Here is an 18891-nt window from a genome sequence, read left to right as displayed (position 1 = left end):
AGCCTCCGGCCCCAGTCCTGCCTCTGCCCGGCAGCTGGGCTTAGCTAGGGGAAAAAGATGAAAGTTATATTTAAAAAAATAAATAAAATTGAGAACATGTTAGGAGTATCGTCACTACCGAAAAAGTGGAAGAGCTGATTCTGCTTTTCCTTGCACTTTAGGTTTGGCTGTGACTTGATAGTATCACAGAACTTAGCAGTATTACAGCTGCATTAACTGCCTGTGTGGGGGCTTCCAGCCGCTGTTTTAAGAGAGAGCAAATAATGCCTTAAGATTCCTAAAGTTCCTCAAAATCTGCTTATTCTCTTATCTCATTTCGTTTCAACCTGAGATTTATTTCCAAAAAAATGCTTGGCCCTAACGTTTGTCAGAGCCCACAGGTGTGGAGCCGAGCAGTGGATAAGCCAGGAGAGTGCAGGCGGCCACCCGTGACGGGTACGGTGCCGTCATCGAAGCCTTGCTGGAAAAGGGTTGTGCAAAGGCAGTGCAGGGCAAGCGGCGGCAAATGCCAAAGGTGCAGCCTGGGATGTTACCACCACTGAGCTGGGGCACAGCACCCTGCAACGTCACGGTAATGCAAAACATGCTTTTGACAGACGAGAATCATTTTATTTCAAGCAGTGGAGAATGTCCTTATAACCTAGAAACAAGGAGGGAAGAGGATGTGTAAATAGAGACTGTGCTTGGAGCTGTCTGGCTTTGTGATGTTTGGTATTCCCAGCTTCTTCTTAGTAGGAAATACTGAAGGTAGGCTTTCCCAGAAGATGTTTCTGTAACAAAACCTGTTGCCCCTTATTTTTATAGGTGCTCTGTGAGGGTGAAACTGAACAGAAAGGCCACCACAGCTGTCTTCACTAGGGTAATACTTCAGCTTTCTGGCACTAAAGACCTAGGAAATCATCCTGCAGGTATGTTGTAAATATATATAGCAACCAATAAGTGCCACTCATATTTTACAGGAAAAACATTATTCTGCAGTTGTAATTTGTCGTTGTTATGGCACTAACAGTCAAGAATTTTGCTTCTTGTTTATGCTGTAATGTCTTGAGATTAATTTTTTAATGAAACATTTTTTAATGAACTCTTCCCAGTGCAAGAAGTATGAGCCTGAAGAGTGATTATGTATTTCAAAGACAGTAACAGAAGAGGGAGCATGATTTACCATTTAGCATAAGTTTTTCAGTCAGGAATCCAGTCTCTTTATAATTTCCATGCTGTGCATATTGGCAAACTTCCAAAGAAATAAGCTGTAAACATAGATATTTTTCCTATGACTAGTTCTGGGTTTTTTTTGTGTATGGTTTCCTATGTGAGAAATGAAAATGGTAGGGGGCATGTTCTAGGGTGATCTTAGAACAGAGTCAACCCCCATACTCTCAGATAATGTCTGATTTTAATTGCTGATATTAACTGAAAGAAACAGTTCAATGATGGTAGACCATTTTTATAGAAAAAACTTTTCTGAACAGGAAGGTGTTTTTAATGCTGTATGAGCATATGGAAGGTTAAGTATGATGATATACTAAAATTATGGGCTTTGTACAGTCTAATGTCTAAATTTTGATGCTGAAAAATAAACTAGTGGAAAAAGAGTATGCCATCTTTGTCTTTAGTGACTGTGGGTTTTGCCTCTAGTCTGCTTCAGATGAGCTTGCAAGCTCTGCAAAGTGAGATGCAGGCAGATTTGCTGTGCCTTAAGACTAGCATGAATCTTCTTGCCTGCTGAAGTGTGGAAGAAGTATTTTATGCTATGGTTTAAAAAAAACCAAACTGTTGGGAGCTAATAAAAATGCTTATAGTTTCTAAGGCTATTATAATGAAGGATAACACTAGCCAGTCTATGTTGGATGTACACAGTTTTGCGTGATTGTACTATATCCTTGTTAACGCGTGCGAATGAACAGCTTTTTCTCCTTTCCTTTTGGCTTGCCTTGAAAAATACAAGGCAATCATGTTGTGTTATTTGCTAGGCAATTATAATTGCTTTCAGATGCACATTAAACCCTCTGGCAAGAAAGGTAGTGTTGTTGGCATAAGCTGTTTTGAGCAGTAAATCTGATGTGTATGGAGAAAAGAAGCTGGAAAGCAGTTATTTGATGATGGAGAGAAATTGCTTGTGAGAAAGCACCTGATTTTGGAAGGGAGCATTGCCTTTTGTGTCTCTCTTGGCGTGACTGAGAGCTAGCTAATTGTAGCAAGGTAGTAAAATGCGTGCTGATGTGGCAGTGTAGTAAATCTTGACATTGAGGGTCAAGATATGACAGTGCAGTCTGGGTGGGGCACTGAGAGACATTTAAGTCCAAAGTTCCTTGGGTCAGAGGAATGGTTGGACGCTGGAGCATCCGAGTTCACGTGGATATGAATTTTGGCCCTGAATTAATTGTTTCAAAGTCTTCAGCCAGTGGTGAAAGTTTGCTTTCTTGGAATGAAATTAATGTTTCCTTACTATTTAATAATTTTTAAATAGTTTTATAGTAGCTATAATGTGCCAGACATCTCTTGGCTAATGTGTCAGGCTAATCTGCAGGACTTGAAATACTGCTACAGAGCTGGATGTTTTTTATGGCTGCTTTTCTTATGGAGGTATTGAGAGAGGCTCTTCCTTGCAGTGGCCTGAAAATCTGTTTACAATTCAGGCCATTTTTTTGGCTCTAGCTACGTATGTAACCATCTTTCAGTTTTTTGTTTGCACTATGTTACCTGTAAATATAATTAGCCTTATCTACAGCCATTACTACTGATAGCAAGTTGTTGCCTACTTTTGAAGCTCCATTGTTTGTGGAGGGGAAAGGGGATGAAGCCAGCTGTGTAGCTGGTTCAGTACTTCTTGCTGTGTCTGCAAGCAATAAGACAGTGGGTGGAAGACACTAGGGTTTGGAGAAACCCCACACAAACCTGTCTCATCCAAGAGTCCAATCCCAAATTGCTGTTTGAGGATGGACCGTTCTTCAGAGCCTGGCATGTGGGCCTCAACCATGTGCGTGTCAAGAAACCATCTGTGGTCTGAGGGGACTTTGAAGTAGTGATTTGCTTATTAGATTTAACCATGGTACTTTAAATTTAGATACAATGTAGAAATAGCTTTTTTAGCAGTGATTTTCCAGATGTTGTTAATAGCATAGGCAAGTGCAGAAGAGGAGGCAGGAAGGCTGTAACTGTTACTTGTGTCATCATCTTTTAAGTTGTTGCATTGTGATGATTCAGAGAAATGGTATATTATTCAGATTTTCACAGTATCTAGTCTTGATATTTTGTGTCACAAACTATTCCCCTGTAGTAAAGTGTGGGTATTTGCCTGTAAGAATGGAACCAAACAAGGGAATAATAATCTGTCCCAATTGCTGGGAAGAAACCATTGCTGTTTGGTCTGAAAGCAAACAAATGAAAAACCTGGAAGAAACACAAAATTAGATCTGTTAGGAGTAATTAAAATTTGCCATGAAAGAAACACGCCCCAGAGAATGTTGCCGAAGCAGAGATTTCCACTGTGACCTGTGCTCAGTGCTGATAATGTTCTGAAGCAGTGAGTTGGCAGTCTGCTGACCAGTGATGCTATGCAGCTTTTAGACTAATTTTGTATGTATTAATGAAGTATTGCACGCTTAGTGCTCTCTCTTAATTTTTAAGCTGTTATAGCTGTTTTAGCTGTTACCCAGCTGCATCGCAGTCTAGAATGGGAACTACCTCGAAGTGGCTATGAGGTAATGTCATCTGAGTTTTATGGGTGGGAGACCAAAATACAGGCTTAGGAAGAAATGCATTTGCAGGGGCTGATATTAACTCTGTGTAACTTTTTTCCCCTGCTTAGTCCTTGGAAAGAGGTGACCTTACCAGTAGCAGTTTGGAGCAGCTAAATCACACCCCAGTTCCATACCTGCCCTGCAGAAGCCTGATAGCAAAGGGAGTGCCATCATGTCCAAGAGATGGAGTGGAAGGATTCTGCATTTTTTTTCTGCAGTTCATGTGATCAAAGTGAGAGTTCACAATATAGCAAGAGTCACATTCTGGTCTGATTTGCCATAATAAGCAAGGATAAGGGGTGTGACTTTTAATCTTTAAATTAGATGGACTGGTTTTATGTTGGTTCCTCTTAGTTTAATACTTCTGCGTAAGAGGTCTGTACAAATCTGGGGCCTGGATGAAGGACTTGCTTTTGTTAATCCCTGCTTTTAGTTGGGCTGTCAGGTAATTGAAGGGTTTCTTCTGGCTTGTTTTGTTCTTCTGAGCACACCCTTATCTGGGAATGAAAACTGACATCAGGAGTGAATGGTCAGCCGCGAGATTAGGCAACTCGCATCTCTAATTACCTATCCTGTGTGCTGCTACTGTTATGTTGAGGAAAAAAACAACTGCAGAAGGCAAATCAAGGCCTCTTATACACTGTTGTACAACTGAGTGGGTGAAGGGAGAGAGATGGGTTCATGGCTCTTCAGAAAGCTTGTTTAATAAAGAATTCACTCTAATTCGTAGAGAAAAATTCTATCGTGGTCTATTTTGTCTAGAAGAACCTTTTTTCCTTCTGCTAGTGCTCTCCAAAGTCTGACAGCACTTTTTCCAGTGGGAGCTATGATTCACTGAGGTCTTATACTCCTGAAGAAATGTTTGTACAGTATCCATTTGGTTGGCTGGCTGGGCGTATTTAAGGGAAGGAAAGGAGCAACGTGTTAAGAATCCATTACTGTATACAGAGAAGTTTAGCTCTATCAGTGTTGCTAGAACAGCTTCTTGCTATGGTGCGAACAGTCCCTCGGGTAAGGCAGTTGGGAACGTGCTCATCTGTGAGGAACACATGGACTTGAGATCCCTGTGCTGATGGCACAGGAGGTATCCTGATGAGCCAAGGCTCTATGCTTATTGTCCTGGCTGTCTTAGAGCCTTTGCTCAGGGCAGCGTGTGCTGCTCGCTCGGTTCCTGCATAGGAGGGTTCTTGTAGCCTAAGGCTGAACTGAGCCCAGTGGCTCTGCTCAAGCCTCCTCAGTAGGATGCACTGGAATGTCATTATTCTCAAAGAAAAGGAGATCCTAAATTCACCATCCAGCATGATGTCTTTGTCATTTGAAGATACTGCTGAAAAAAATCCAGGAAGATAGGCAGTATTTGTCCTATACAGACTTCTTACATGGCATTTCTATACAACTAAGTTCTTCCATTTTCTGAATAAAACTCATAAACATTTGCCTTAATTTAATTGTTGAGGTAGGAGATGCTAATGTCCCTTCTGCCTCTTACCCTCTTTGTTAGCAGATGGTTGAGCTGTGGTGGGGTGGGCATGCATACGTGTGTGTATGCACACATGCTTGTGCTGTCCAAGACTGGTTACAACATTATGTTCAGCCTCCTGTAATTCATTATTTGTGCTGGTTTTCTGAGTAACAGCTGTGAAAAGAATGTGTACAAACAATTTGAAAACCCTGCAGCCAGGTCTGCTTGTTCAAGCAAGAGCTGATTTCTCTGTTTATTGAAGTTTTTGTTTATTGATTCAAGTAAATCTGAGTAGGATGGCAAAGCTGTTAAAGATCTGCTATAAAGGCAAGCTGCTAGCTGTAGTAAGTGTTCTTCTTGGCAGATATCCTCAGCCATGAGAGAACATGGGGAGGATAGGGAGGTGCAGGGTGGAGAATGTAGAGTTGTGTTGTTTTAGCTGGAAAATTCACTTGTAATTGTTTTGCCAGGCTTTGTGTAGTGCATCCAAAAAAACCGCTCAATGAAACGACAACAGACTATGCAGATGGACAGTTGTAGCTTAATATATCCAAATTAATGTACTTCCCAAGTGCTCTTGACTTTCTGCTATGTCGCTTATTGTGGCTTTTAGTATTGGCAGACCTCTGCATGGTACTATTTATTCAGCTTCACTCAATTCTCAGATTACCCATGTGCTAGTTCTGAACTAACTTAAACAAGCAGTTTGGGAATATGTGGTTTGCAGGGAGGTGAGAAACAGAAGAGGGAAAAGAGAAGACTTCTTATGATGCTGTGAGACATTTTTCTGCTTACTCATGCTTGCAAACTGTTGTGGTAAATGTTTCTGGTTCCTTATGTAGTCTTTTAAAGCAAAAGAATAACTTAAAAACAATAATCTTGCCGTGTGATAAGAGATAGCAGAGAACAGCTGTTTCTAATGTTCATGTCATGGTAGTATCATTGACAGTGTGTTTGTTATCAATGTCCGTGGCACTGGAGAGCTCAGCTGAGGGTTAGGGCTTCTATGATGCTGTGGGCTTGAAAAACCCCGAAGGAAAGGGCAATACTCACCACCACCTCCTGTCCCCTGTTGTGAAGGGGGAGCCCAGGGGAACAATAAGCCAGAGTCGTCCCAGAATTATTGCTTGAAATTTTAGGATGTTTCATGTATCTTTCCCTTCTCCCCTCCATCTCCCTTTCTTTTAAGATTTAAGTGATTCTGTTTTACCTGAAATAGAAGTAAGAGCAGGTTGCAAGTAGTCATTTCCAGCTACCAGTTTACCCAATCACAATGGGTAGGAAAAAACAATAAGTGCTTTTTGGATTAAGGTGAACTGTTACCATCTTCCTTTTGATGCTGTGTGCATGGGTGGTGTGAGAACTCAGTGCTTGCTGAGCAGCAGAGCTTGTACGTGAGGGCTGGTTGGGGTGGCTGTTCCTACTCAGGGAGCGGGCAGCTCTGGAATGAGCTGTGGGCTGTCAAAGTGCAGTGCCGGCTCCCTGTAAATTCTCTGGAAGCAGCAGTCCTGGCCATCAGATCTGCTGGGAGAATTACAGCTCTCAGGAGGCTCTTTGGAGCCTTGCATCCCTTACTTCACTTGGCTGCTACCTTGTCTGCCTGTCTGCTCTTGGCTTTCCCTTCTGTGCCCTTGGTGGGCTGTGCTCTTAGAAACATAACAGTCTGCTTTCATCCTCTGTCTCAAGAGGCTGCGTTTCGAAGCTGGCACAGCCTTTGAAATACAGAAGTCATGAGGGCTGTGCCCAGAGGCCAGCATGCTGGGATGTTGCATCTTGAATAAGCAGAGATGGAAATTTCACTTTCAGCTTTTCCAACCATCGCTGCCACTTCCACACTACAGAAAGCTATATTTCTCTATTTGGCTTTCTCACTATTTGTATTTCTAGACAGTATTTATATAACAGTTTCACAGCATGCTACAAGTCTGACCATTTAATTTTGACTTATTATTATTGGAATATAACACAACTTTGTATACTGTCCTATTTTCCGGCTATAATTATGCTTGATATGGAAGGCATTGAAATGCCCTTGCAGAAGATATTGTTTTCACTGTCTCAATGGAGAAATACGTGGCTTCTATTACTTCTGTCGTGTGGGCCTTCCATGGACTGCAGTCTTCCATGTAAATCCCAAAGAATATACCAGATGGCATTTGAGACTGTTAAGTAACAGCTTCTGTGGTTGAAGAAAACTTTTATTCAAGCTTTACCAATTACAGTTCAGTATTTCAAAGACCTAAATAATTCTCATGAGGGTGAAATAACTGAAGATGAAGATTAACGCCTTGGGGTTTTTTTTTCTCACAAATAAATTAATCATTTTAACTCTTCCTTTTAGTTTGTGACAGGTTTGAGCTATCTGGAAGATGAAGCCCTGGCTGCAGTTGGTGTTCTTTACCTGTATTTTCTTGATCTGGCACACAGAAGCAGAGTTCTTCACCTCTATAGGTATGGAAAGAACCAATGCATGATGTTGTGGTGTAGTTAATGTGATTGCCCAGAAAGTTGAAGTTTACATTTGAAGCATATAGCTTTCTTCACAAAGACTTATCAAACACTGTCTGCATTAGGAAAAGCTACTCTTCTGCATCCTTGATGCTATTCTGCATCACAAGTCTAGGATCAGTGCAATTTGTTTGTAGTTGGGTAACTTAGCACCTTGTGACTGACATGACACAAGTTTCTCTGAGGGCTCTGTCAGTAAAATAAGACAGCGCCTGTGTTTTATTAAGAGTTGTGTACCTGTAGTAGTCTTAAACACAGCACAAGCTTTGTGCTAAAAAGCTTAATCCTGAATTTATGACTTGTAAAGAGAATTTAAGTGATAAATATGTGAAATATTATATTTCACAGAACCTGAGATCTCCTGTCTTCTCAAAAAGCTCGAATTAGGTATCAGAAGAAAAAAATAATATCCCCTTTACGTTATGTATGTTTCGTAAGACCTGAGTAAATCCTGAAGAGTTCATATTGTTATAAATCCTGGAAATAGATTAATTTTTGACAATGTAGTTACTTTGTTCTAATAGCTGTGTTACAAGCATATGTGATTGTGGTAGAGCCTACAAATAAGCACAAACTGAGTTTTCTGCTGTGACTTGGTCTCATGTTTTCCTGTGGAATAGTGTGGGAAATTTACCCCTGTAGGGATAATGGAGATTGATTAACCACAACTGGCTGTTCTCCAGGACATGCTGTGAGCTCAGTAGAGCTATTTTTTTGGAATGGTAAAACTCTAAACTCCTGGTGTTTTATTTTGCACCACTGTGGAACTGCTCAGCCAGACCAAGGCAGAATGGTGTTACACTGCCAACCTCGAGCGCATGCTCCTGTGCTCTGGAGTTGGCTAAAGAGCAAACTAGATGTGTGTTATTTGGTTCTCTTTTTTCCTAAGATACGTAGCGTTTTGTACAAAGTTACTGTGAGGGATCACCCTTTTCTTTTACCTGTTTCTGAACATTTTCTAACTCTAAAAATAGCACAGCATGCTGACTTCCATCTGCTTAATCATGCTTCATTAATAATTACTTTGGAATGTTGAAATTAAAGCTGTGGCTGAATTTATAAATCTCATCCGGTCTTTCAGTGTTTGGTCTTTGCAAAGCAAAGTTTGTCATGCCAATTAGGATTGATGTGCTGGCAATTTCCACTAATGCTAATCAGGAGAGAATGTGTGTGTGTCAGTCTATAAATGTTAGTCTGAAATTCCTCTGTACGTAATGTTAGGTTGTATTTCCATGGTTACCCATATTAAAAAGCTGTAATTTTAAGTGATGCCAATGGTTAGGTTAATTTATTAGTGTGACCTAGTCTGTAGCCATATGTAAAACAGACGCTTTGCCAACTATTTGGATTTTTCTATGCTTTGAGTCAGTGGCTATATTAATTTCAAAGCTTTCTTTTGATTGTCCTGCATACAATTGTAATACTAAAAGTAATTCAGAGGCAGTGGAAGGGTCACAGCAAAGCAATGTGTGCCATTGAAGCCGAGATTTTAAAAGCCCCTTGAAGCTTTTTAATGCCGAACCTGTATGTATAATAGCTTTTGTGGTTTACAGGCATTTAAGTGCCCAGCTTTAATTTGTCTGGTTTTTGTGGTGGTGTTAATAGGCTTGGAGCATCTAAGGTCTATCTTCTGTGCTGTTGGAAATTGTTATCTTTTTAGGTCTGATTAACATTTGCTCGTACTCTGATTTTTAGGTCAAATGACAGACCTGATTTATGCGGAGAAAGACTTGGTACAGTCTTTAAAGGAATATATCAGAGCAGAAGAGAACAAGCTCTCTCAGATTAAAAGGTAGGAGGAGGGGTTTGTGTAATGAAGTGACAAGATGGCTAATCTGTTGTGTTGAATTACACCATGCCTTTCTGTCACCACTCTTTGCTGCTAGATCTTGATATTTCCTCAGCAGATAACCACAGTGAGAACATAGGTACTAACTTGGTTATAATTTATTTACGTAAACCTGCAGGAATGGGGTCCTGCTTCAAGAATCATTTGGGCTTTGTCTGCTTGTTTAGAAACTGTTGCGTACTGGACACTTCCTGCTTCTTTCCCTGTCGTTGTACCATGGGCATGACACTAGACATGTCAAAGAGGAGCCTTGTCCGTGCGAGTTACTCTGGGTATAGTGCTCTGTGCTACCTGTTGTAAGTAGTGCTGCTGTTGTGAAACAACAGCCAAGTGTGCCAGTGGCATTGATTAGTGGTGTGCACGCCAAATCCCTGGCTTCCTTCCCATGCTGGCTTTGCTCTTGGGGACAACTCTCCTCTGCCTTGTTCTCTTCAGTCACTGACCTGGCTACAGCACATCTCGGACATTATTCCATTTGCTTACATCACTTGAAAGGCTCTTGCTGGCAACCGGTATTTTCTGTATCCCTTAGGAAGACTGTTAATACTTATCTAGTTGAAAGTAATATCTTAAAGGGTGTAACACTGGAATAGTGTAAATGAGCTCCAGGTCCAAAAGAACTGAGTGCCTGTAAACAGAGTTGATGATTTCTAGACTCCAGGCTGTATGTGGCAGTTTGAACTCCCTTTGGGGATGTAGGGTGGGGATGGAGCTATGGAGTAGTGAAATTATATGAATTCCTTGTCACAAATGTTCATTTCTTGAAAAGCTGCCCTTTCGATGAAAAGCAGTCTCCTCTTCAAGTATTGTTAAAGAGGATGTCAGTTCAATCTATGTAGAAACTGGTCTTTCATCAAAAAGTCACTTTTTTAATGGACTGACATATGCAAGTGCTTTTTTTGTGTTAAATGTTCAGTTGGCTTGTATGCTGGTGTATTTGAGCCCCCGCATCCTGCTGGTGTATGAGGCATATGCTTTGTAACAGAAGTGCTAAATGTTATCATTGAAATGTGGTAGCACTTTTCAGCATTTTGTCTATTACTTCCAGAGATAAGTTTGATTCAAAATTACATTGTGATGTGAGTGAGACTAGAACTTAACTGTATTTACTCATTTGCCAAATAAATATTAAAGTAGTGAAAGCCTAAATTAAAAAGGGAGCGCAGGTGAGACTGGACTTAATTATGTTGTTAATCTGATACCCCTGCAAAGGATCTCTGGAAAAGTTATCTTACTTTGTTTTCTGCTGCAGTATCATAGTACAAAGAAACCAGATAGCCTGACAGTATTTACTTGTGGTTATGTAGAGTTGTTTGTAACTGTACTTCATTACAAGTGAGAAGCATGCCTTCTGTAGCATGGTTTAAAATAGTAAGCAGGGAAACAAATTCCTTTTAAAACAGACTATTGTAACTAAAAAAATCAGTTGTGCTTCACTTTATCCTTGTGAAGTTGAAAGCTTGAAAGCCAGTTATGGTGGTGAAAGCAGCAATAATAAATTGATTTTACCTGTATCATTAGAATGACGTAAGAAGGAAGACATGCCTTCATAAATTGTTCTTGGACTGAAGCGTACACTTCTTGTTCCAGCTGGGCTGAAAAAATGGATGTACTGACAAGCAAATCAACCTCTGATCCAGAAGGGTATCTGGCACATCCTGTAAACGCATATAAGCTGGTGAAGCGTTTAAATACTGACTGGCTGGAATTGGAAAACCTAGTCCTTCAGGATACCACGAATGGTAAGGAGTTAGAGGAGAGGATGCATCAGTAGGAGGAAGCCTTACAGCACAGTTGCTCACCTTCCTTGTAGTGTAGAAAGCTGCAAACTTGGCTATGGTTTAAATATTATTGCCAAGTTTGTTTGAAACTTAAACTAATGATTGGCCTCTTGTTTACTGGATACTCAAGTAAGTTAAACTTGCCAGTGAAACACACTTGAGTCAAGACTCGAAGAAACTGTTACCTCTTTTGTTTGGGACGAGAATAGCATATATACTAAAGTGGTCAGCTGTGTTGGCAATTATTGTTTTACAGCTAGTCTTGAGCTTTATGTTCCTCTTACATAGTCATCTCCTTTCCCAGTCTGTTGCTTCCCTTGACGATCATTGGTTTTTGACCATACTGATTCTTAAATCTTATCTACTGTTCGAATTGAGACCCATAATGAGTTGAAGGAATTCATATCACCCCAGCATTAGCAGTTGACAGATGGTGTAGTCAGTCTGTTGATAACAGGATAATATGTAACTGCTATCTGTAACTCAGTCCTTCTAAATCAAATGTTTCCAATACTAATCTTTGCTTTTGCATCGTATTGTTAAAGTGTCTGCCTGAATTTGCTTCCATAGCTTTTTTTTTGTATGCAAGTTTATTTTTACTGGACTCTTTGAAAGTAAGAGAGAAGAAGCTGTGTTTTTCAGGCAGAACACTGCAGGTTTCCCTTTTCTATTCTGCATATGCTAAAGTTTAGGTACTTGGAAGTTTTTTCCAGCCAAGATTTTTATTGCCTTTTGGAATAGTCATCCTAGATGGAAATAAAATACTCACTTCTATTGAGTACTTCTGTCGTTATTTTTCTAAATGCTTCCTTTTCCAGTTCTGCTTGCTGCATGACTGGAATTGGCTGGGTTGTTTTCTTTCAGTTGATTGCCCCCACTTCTACCCAACCAACCTGCTGCACAGCCTTGATATATTTATGTAGTGCATTTTATTTTGAAATATTACCTGGTTTTACTTGCCAGGTTTAAAAGCCTGAATAAGGTCCTACACTGCTTAGAGGATCCTCAATCAGGATCACTGTCCCTTGAGCTGAGATTTGAAAAGCTCTTATGGCTTTACAGGTTGGAGTAGAGTCTGAAATCATTGTCCAGTATTATGATCTATGGTTGTCTCTGTGGGTATTGCAAGAGAACTGATGAAAGCTATTAAGTTTTCATACTGGAAGGAGAGAAGAATGAAGATCATTAGATTCACATTGTACTTTAATAATTGTGTGGCACAAGAAAATGGAGGTTTTTAGTTATTTATCTTTTATCTTTTGCTCGTGAGCTGTATTTCTTAAAATGGGACAGAAAACAATGTTTTTCTAAATTGAGAGTCTAGTAAGAGGCTTTAAACCTGGATTATTTGAATCTCAATTCTCCAGAGCAGATGTTTCCTCCTCAGTATTAATCTAGTACTGATATTTATTCAAACTCTAGTAGTAACATCTTTCTCTTTTACTGTGAAGGCTTTATTTCAAATCTTACACTTCAGCGTCAGTTTTTTCCAACTGAAGAAGATGAGACTGGAGCTGCAAAGGCTCTGATGCGCCTGCAGGACACATACAAGCTGGATCCTGAAACTCTCTCTCGAGGACACTTACCAGGTAAGTGTGCAAGGGTCTCCCCTACGTTGAAAGGAAGGAAGTGGTAACATCCTCAAATTCTCTCCAAAAGTCCTTTCTCAGTGAGGAAGGATCATTTAGTTGAGAGTCTGTGGGGCTCAGATGGTTGAACGTGTATCTACTTTGGCATTTTGAGGACAACCTTGAGTTGTTCCCACCCAAGCCAAGGAGCCGTGGCCTGCAGTGACTGGTTCAAGTAGCATTTTTTAAAATCAGTATTACTTTAAAAGACAGTGCACATTTTTATAATTGCTATACCAAAATAACAAAAGACAAAATATGTTCTTGTGCTGGTTAAGCACAAGATAAGCAAACATAAGCAAACACCATGGGTGCTTCTTGTCCCAAATAACTCACGAACCAAGGGGAGGAGCTGCTCCATAATTCATTACTCTGGCTCTTACAAAGCTTGGCTCTAATCTTGTTTGCTGTGGTCTTTAGTGAAGCTTTGGTTGAATGATTTTGCTCCTGGTCTTTTATCTGACATGGGAACTAACAGTTTTTGCCACCGATATGTTTTGGAAAGTACATGGATGTATTGGGATGCTTCAGTGTTTTGGCAGCTGAGCTTTGGTAAATGTTTGCTGCTGCTTATGAGACTTACAGAAACAGGTTATGGTTGCTATCAACACACTGTTTACAAACAGAATAGGCTTCATTAGAGCATGGGCAGATGAGATGGCAGCAGTTTTGCTTATATGTAGGTTTTTAATAAAGAACTTAAAATTAAGTCTTATCTGTGCATCTGCTCAGCTGGAGGAACCGGAAATCGGTGTGTAGCTACAGTCAAATGAATACCCAGTTTGGCTAAATAACTGTCAGCATGTTTATGCACAAGCTTATGCATGTCCAGTAAATAGCAAACAAGCTAGCTCTGTATATAGTCAGGCTTCTTTGATCATCAGTGTTAATCTGTGGGTTCAGTAAAGCCTGTTAAGCTCTTAGTCTGCTCTGCCTTTGCCTCTATAACAGGAAACAGAATAGCTTAACACTATTTTGTGTTAATGTTATCTTGGTTTTCAAAGGAATTAATGCCACAGAATTAGGATAGAATGTAATCTAAACAATTTTGAAGGTGATCGGTTTGATACAGCACCTAAAATATTGTCAAAGCATTGTCTTAGAAGGCTTTTTGGATGATGGAAGTTGTATTCTTCAATGTGCCCCATGGATTTGAAGGCAAAGATGCTTTTGTGTGGATTGCTTAAAGCTATTTTTTTGTTTTCAGGAACAAAATATAGGTCCTCTTTGACAGTAGGTGACTGCTTTGGTATGGGGAAGACTGCTTACAATGATGGAGACTACTATCACACAGTGCTCTGGATGGAGCAAGCCTTGAAACAACATGATGAGGGGGAGGATACAACAGTCAGCAAAGTGGAGATACTAGATTATCTCAGCTATGCTGTTTTCCAGTTTGGGGATTTACACAGAGCCATGGAACTTACCAGACGTCTGATATCCCTTGGTAAGAACAAAAGGGCTGCTATTCTAGTGCTGGGTGGTGTTGCCAGCCACAGAGCCAAGAACAGTCATGGCCCATACATACTGATGAGCTGACTGGATGAGCCTGACAGATGGCTTATAATAAATGTAGGTCCTGGAAAAAATGTCTCCTTATATATGATGTATCTTTAACAAGCTATCTTATAGTCCATGCTGATCTCACCAGGGACCAAATGTGTGTCTGACTGCAATACCTGTGTGCTTTGGTGTACTGAGATGTGTTTGGTAATGGTTAAAGCCTGGGTTTAGGATTCTCCTCAAGTGGAGATCAAGGCTACCACAGACTTAGGGTGCTGTCTGTTCTGTAGGTAGAGTCCTACTGACTTCGTGTATTCGTCTTTATTCTTCAGTGCAGTACTCTCTGATGCCAGAAGAATACTTTACCTGAGATCTTAAAGTATTTATTTCTGAGTGTTCAGAACAGATTGAGTTTCTTAAAACTTCCTTTTATCTCTGGTCTGTTTCTAGCTTTCTTTTGAGTAAGCAAATAAACATTGCTTCCTATCCAACTTTGCCTACTTTCTGCATTGGAAAGGTTAATCCTTCCCAGTTAGAGTTAACATTTACTGTGCTATGTATTTGTATGGCTTTTTAATCAGCTGCTGTTCCTAGTGTAGATATTAGCTGCATCCTGAGCGTGGGTGAAGCTTTTTTTTTTTTAAAAATACATATCAGTTTAATTTCTTCAGACCCTGGAATTCATAGCTTAAAACTTATAAGAATATGAATATGTGTTGAATATAGCTCCCTCTGCAACAGGATTTAGCACTGATAGCAGAATGCAAATACTTATCAGACTTGGCAGTCCCTTCTGGGAACAGCAGCTTCCTCTGCTCTCGGCTTAACTTCCTCATCTGGCCACTGTTAGCCTGCACTCTGAGTGGTTACTTAGGTGGCCTTCTGGGTTAGTTTCATAAGATAAACATGATAAGCTTAGGAGGGCCAGAAAGGAAAACTCTTATAGGTATTAGTGTCCTGAAACACTTTGCGATGAACAGGGAATTGTTCCTTCTTAGTTACGCTGGGTAAAGATCTATTCATGATGTTTATTGATTCATACCGACATTGTTAATACATCACTCATGATGGGTCCAACGATGCTAGTGATCCAGGATACTTCCCATATAAACCTGTTATAAACATCTAGAGATGGATGTGTACATCTGAGCTTCCCAACTTTGGAGAAGGCCTTTGGGACTGAAGTCTGACTGAGATTCCACCACAGTCCTTGGTTAAAACACGTGTATGTGCTTGTGCTCTGTGGATGAGGAACATAGCGGAGAGGAGCGGTGCAACAAGTAGACTAGCTTGATATCTGCTGATGAGATTTGCTTGTCTTGGGCAGAAAAGCTGACAGAAAAGGAGGAATGTGAAGACCAATAACTCCTACACTTTTTTTCTTGAAATACAAGTTTTGTGATAGGTTCTTCAGAAAACATTGTTTTGCAGACTATGCCTACCTTCCCTCTGCAAAGACAGGAACTTGCCACTGCTTGTTTTTAGTGCAAACTTAAAGCTGATGCCTTTGGTTACCTCATAATGCTTTAAGAAGAGGAGAATTATTGCTGTCTCAATACAAAGAGTTGTTTGTTTTAACAGTTCCTGAGATTGCATAAATCACTCTTTCTGTCTGGTTTTCTCCCAATTAAGACAGTACTCATGAGAGAGCAGGCAGTAATCTGCGGTACTTTGAGAAGTTGCTGGAGAAGGAGAGAGAGGAGAAGGAGAAAGAGAAGTCAATAAACAAGACCATGACAACAACAGAACCAGTGGTGCAAAGTGGTGCCTATGAGAGGCCTCTTGACTACTTGCCAGAGCGTGATATCTATGAAGCCCTTTGTAGAGGTGAAGGAGTAAAAATGGTAAGAGAAAGGCAAGAATTTCCTGACTATGCAGCCTTTGCATAAGCATGATCAAGCTTAGTGGACGTGTTAAGTTTTTCCTCCTGTGAAGCTGTTTTTTGGGGGACTTTTTTTTGTTTGCATTCTGTTTGAGTTTTGTTTTTTGTTTTTTGTTTAGAAAAAAATTAATGTAGATATCTTCAGGCTGAGATTTGTACCTTATATTTTGGCCTCTCTATCTTTAGCTATTAATCCTAGACAGAAAAACAGCTCTCAACTGTACCTCTTAAAGGTTGTTGAAAATTGATTCTCTTCCATCTGCCTACTCAGCCATTTCAAATGCCAGCTGTACAGATATACTGGGAAGCTTTTTCCACTGAGAGCTGGTTATGTTTTGCCACAGTTACAGAATCATGTTAGTCCTTCCCTTTTGCATATTATGATGTGTCCTTCTGCGGTGACTATTTTGACCAACCAGTCTCTGTACCACTTAACAAACATGGCTTTAATTCTCAGTGCAGGGAAAGGAGTCAATTTATTCCATCTGCATAATCTTAGTTAAAAGAACCAGGCTTTTTCTTACAGCTTGCTGTTTGTGTAGTTATTTGCTTGATCTGTAACCTGCTATGATTTAATTCTCCTAAAAATTAGTGCTTCAGATGTTGCCCAGTGGTATCTTGAGTGGCATATGGTTTTTTTTATTTGCAGTAAATTGCAGAATCACTCATGCTTCACTCTTAAATTTTCTAATCAGCTGATGGGTTTTACAGTGTCTGTGGCATGAAGTTCACTTTCTTTTTTGCCTTGTCTATTTTAAGTATGTGAAAAGTGGAAGAGCAAACACTGTTTTGTTTGGCATTTTATTTCAGACACCTCGAAGACAGAAAAGGCTGTTTTGTAGGTACCATGATGGAAACAGAAACCCTCATCTGCTCATAGCACCATTTAAGGAAGAAGATGAATGGGATAGCCCTCATATTGTACGATACTATGATGTCATGTCTGATGAAGAAATTGAGAAAATTAAACAACTAGCTAAGCCAAGGGTAAGCTTCCCTCTTCCATTTCAGTAATGACTGCTAATTCCGTGCTTAAATTTGTTAGCAAAGACTAGGGAAAGGATTTGAAAGATTTGCTTTCATACTACAGATGATATACTGCAGTCTAAGAGGAATGATTTCAAAACTGTCTGATGTAGGACCATGAAGCCCAGGCTTCTGAAGGTATTTTTGTATTGTTGCACTTTAATTATGCAAAGTTCTCAGTAAATGGCTTAAGCTTTTTAGTAAACTAGGGACTAGACCTGAAAAGGTAGATGATTGTCTGGCTTACAGTGGTAGGAGTAGGTGTCCACTATACCTTAAGTCTGTCTCTTGAAAAGCAGCTGAACTTCAAAACAGAATTTAAAAAGCCCAAATCCCAACAGAAGTGGGAAGAAACAATGTTGGTTTTTTAAGTTGTGCCAGAAGAATATCTAGAGGTTTGGTTTATTACTTCCGGTAACCTGGAATCCACTGCTTCTGTTTTAAACCATAGTCTAGACCTGCACATAGACAGGCACTTTAGATGTGACGGTGCATCCATCAGTGTAACTGCAGTCTTCTGAAGCCACACACAGCTCGTTGGGAATGATGTGATACAGTTAACACAGTCTGGAGAAATCATTTGTGCTCTTAAGTAATTCCCAATCTGGGCCTTGGGAAGGACAGAGTGCTTGTAAGGATGAGTGCATAATACAGTCGTTCTCCAAGAGCATTGTAGATCTGACTTTTCCACCCAGATGGCTGGCTGTTGGGCAGCAGAGAAACAGATGTGACAGCTTTAGTATGTGTAGACAGCTTCAGCCAAGCGTAGATCCAACTCAAAGGCAGCTGCGTTGTGGGAACCCTAGTTTTGATGCAGTTCCTGTTACCTATGGTGTAACTGCACACAACAAAAAAGGCACATACCTAATGCAAAGCTAGTAATTATCTTGTCTGATTTTTCTGGAGGTGGAATTTCCTGTCTGTTTCCTTTCTGGCAAAAAAATGTACGGCAGTGTGAGGTCAGTAGTAGATGCTACATTCTACTTTTCTGTCAGTTCTGACAAGCATGTAAAACTAAACGTTCCTGTTTATAGAGGAATGCTTCCTTTTAGCACTCTTCTACCTACTGCTATGAAATGTGGTACTAAAATTCCAGTCAATAATTAATCTTCTGTATATATTTCTAAACGTAAACATAAATAGTTAGAAACAGATTGAGAAACTGATGCTTCCAAAGAACATTATGAAGTTGATATGTTTGTGAAGCTGGACTTCTGTGACTACCAGCCAGCTATGGGGGTGTTGGCAGAACACTCCTGTCTCAGTGAGGACTCTGAGCTCCATTAATGGAGATTTTTTTTTCCTATTACATCACACTATAAAACTTCAAGAGCTTCAGATAAAATAGAAACATTCAAATAGAGCGTATAACTTAATCTATTTTATCAAATTAAGCACATTCTGAATAAGGCACCTATTATTTTTTTTGTTTAATTTTCACTTTTTGTTCAGAACTTTATGGAAAGTATTAAGTCTTGATCACCGAGTTTTGCTTATATTACTGATGTCAGA

At 40.0% G+C, this 18891-nt stretch overlaps 1 protein-coding gene across 2 annotated transcripts in view; it reads left to right on the top strand.

Annotated features, from left to right (window-relative positions):
* The first annotated feature begins 808 nt into the window (after nt 1-808).
* P4HA2 (prolyl 4-hydroxylase, alpha polypeptide II) overlaps nt 809-18891 on the top strand; it is a 28638-nt gene continuing 10555 nt past the window's right edge. Inside the window, exons 1-8 of one of the 2 annotated variants that reach the window (XM_010184657.1) lie at nt 809-908; nt 7561-7653; nt 9406-9502; nt 11150-11301; nt 12792-12929; nt 14176-14415; nt 16104-16315; nt 17164-17340. In XM_010184657.1, coding sequence (XP_010182959.1) covers nt 7572-7653; nt 9406-9502; nt 11150-11301; nt 12792-12929; nt 14176-14415; nt 16104-16315; nt 17164-17340 — 1098 coding nt within the window. In that variant the 5' untranslated portion in view covers nt 809-908; nt 7561-7571. Of the gene's footprint in view, nt 909-7549; nt 7654-9405; nt 9503-11149; nt 11302-12791; nt 12930-14175; nt 14416-16103; nt 16316-17163; nt 17341-18891 lie in introns of those variants that run through there. The other variant, XM_010184658.1, reaches the window with a different exon arrangement.

This window comes from Mesitornis unicolor, unplaced genomic scaffold (assembly GCF_000695765.1).
Source record: "Mesitornis unicolor isolate BGI_N332 unplaced genomic scaffold, ASM69576v1 scaffold11965, whole genome shotgun sequence".
NCBI classification, from domain to species: Eukaryota; Metazoa; Chordata; class Aves; order Mesitornithiformes; family Mesitornithidae; genus Mesitornis; species Mesitornis unicolor.
This window is presented reverse-complemented; position numbering and strand designations above follow the sequence as displayed.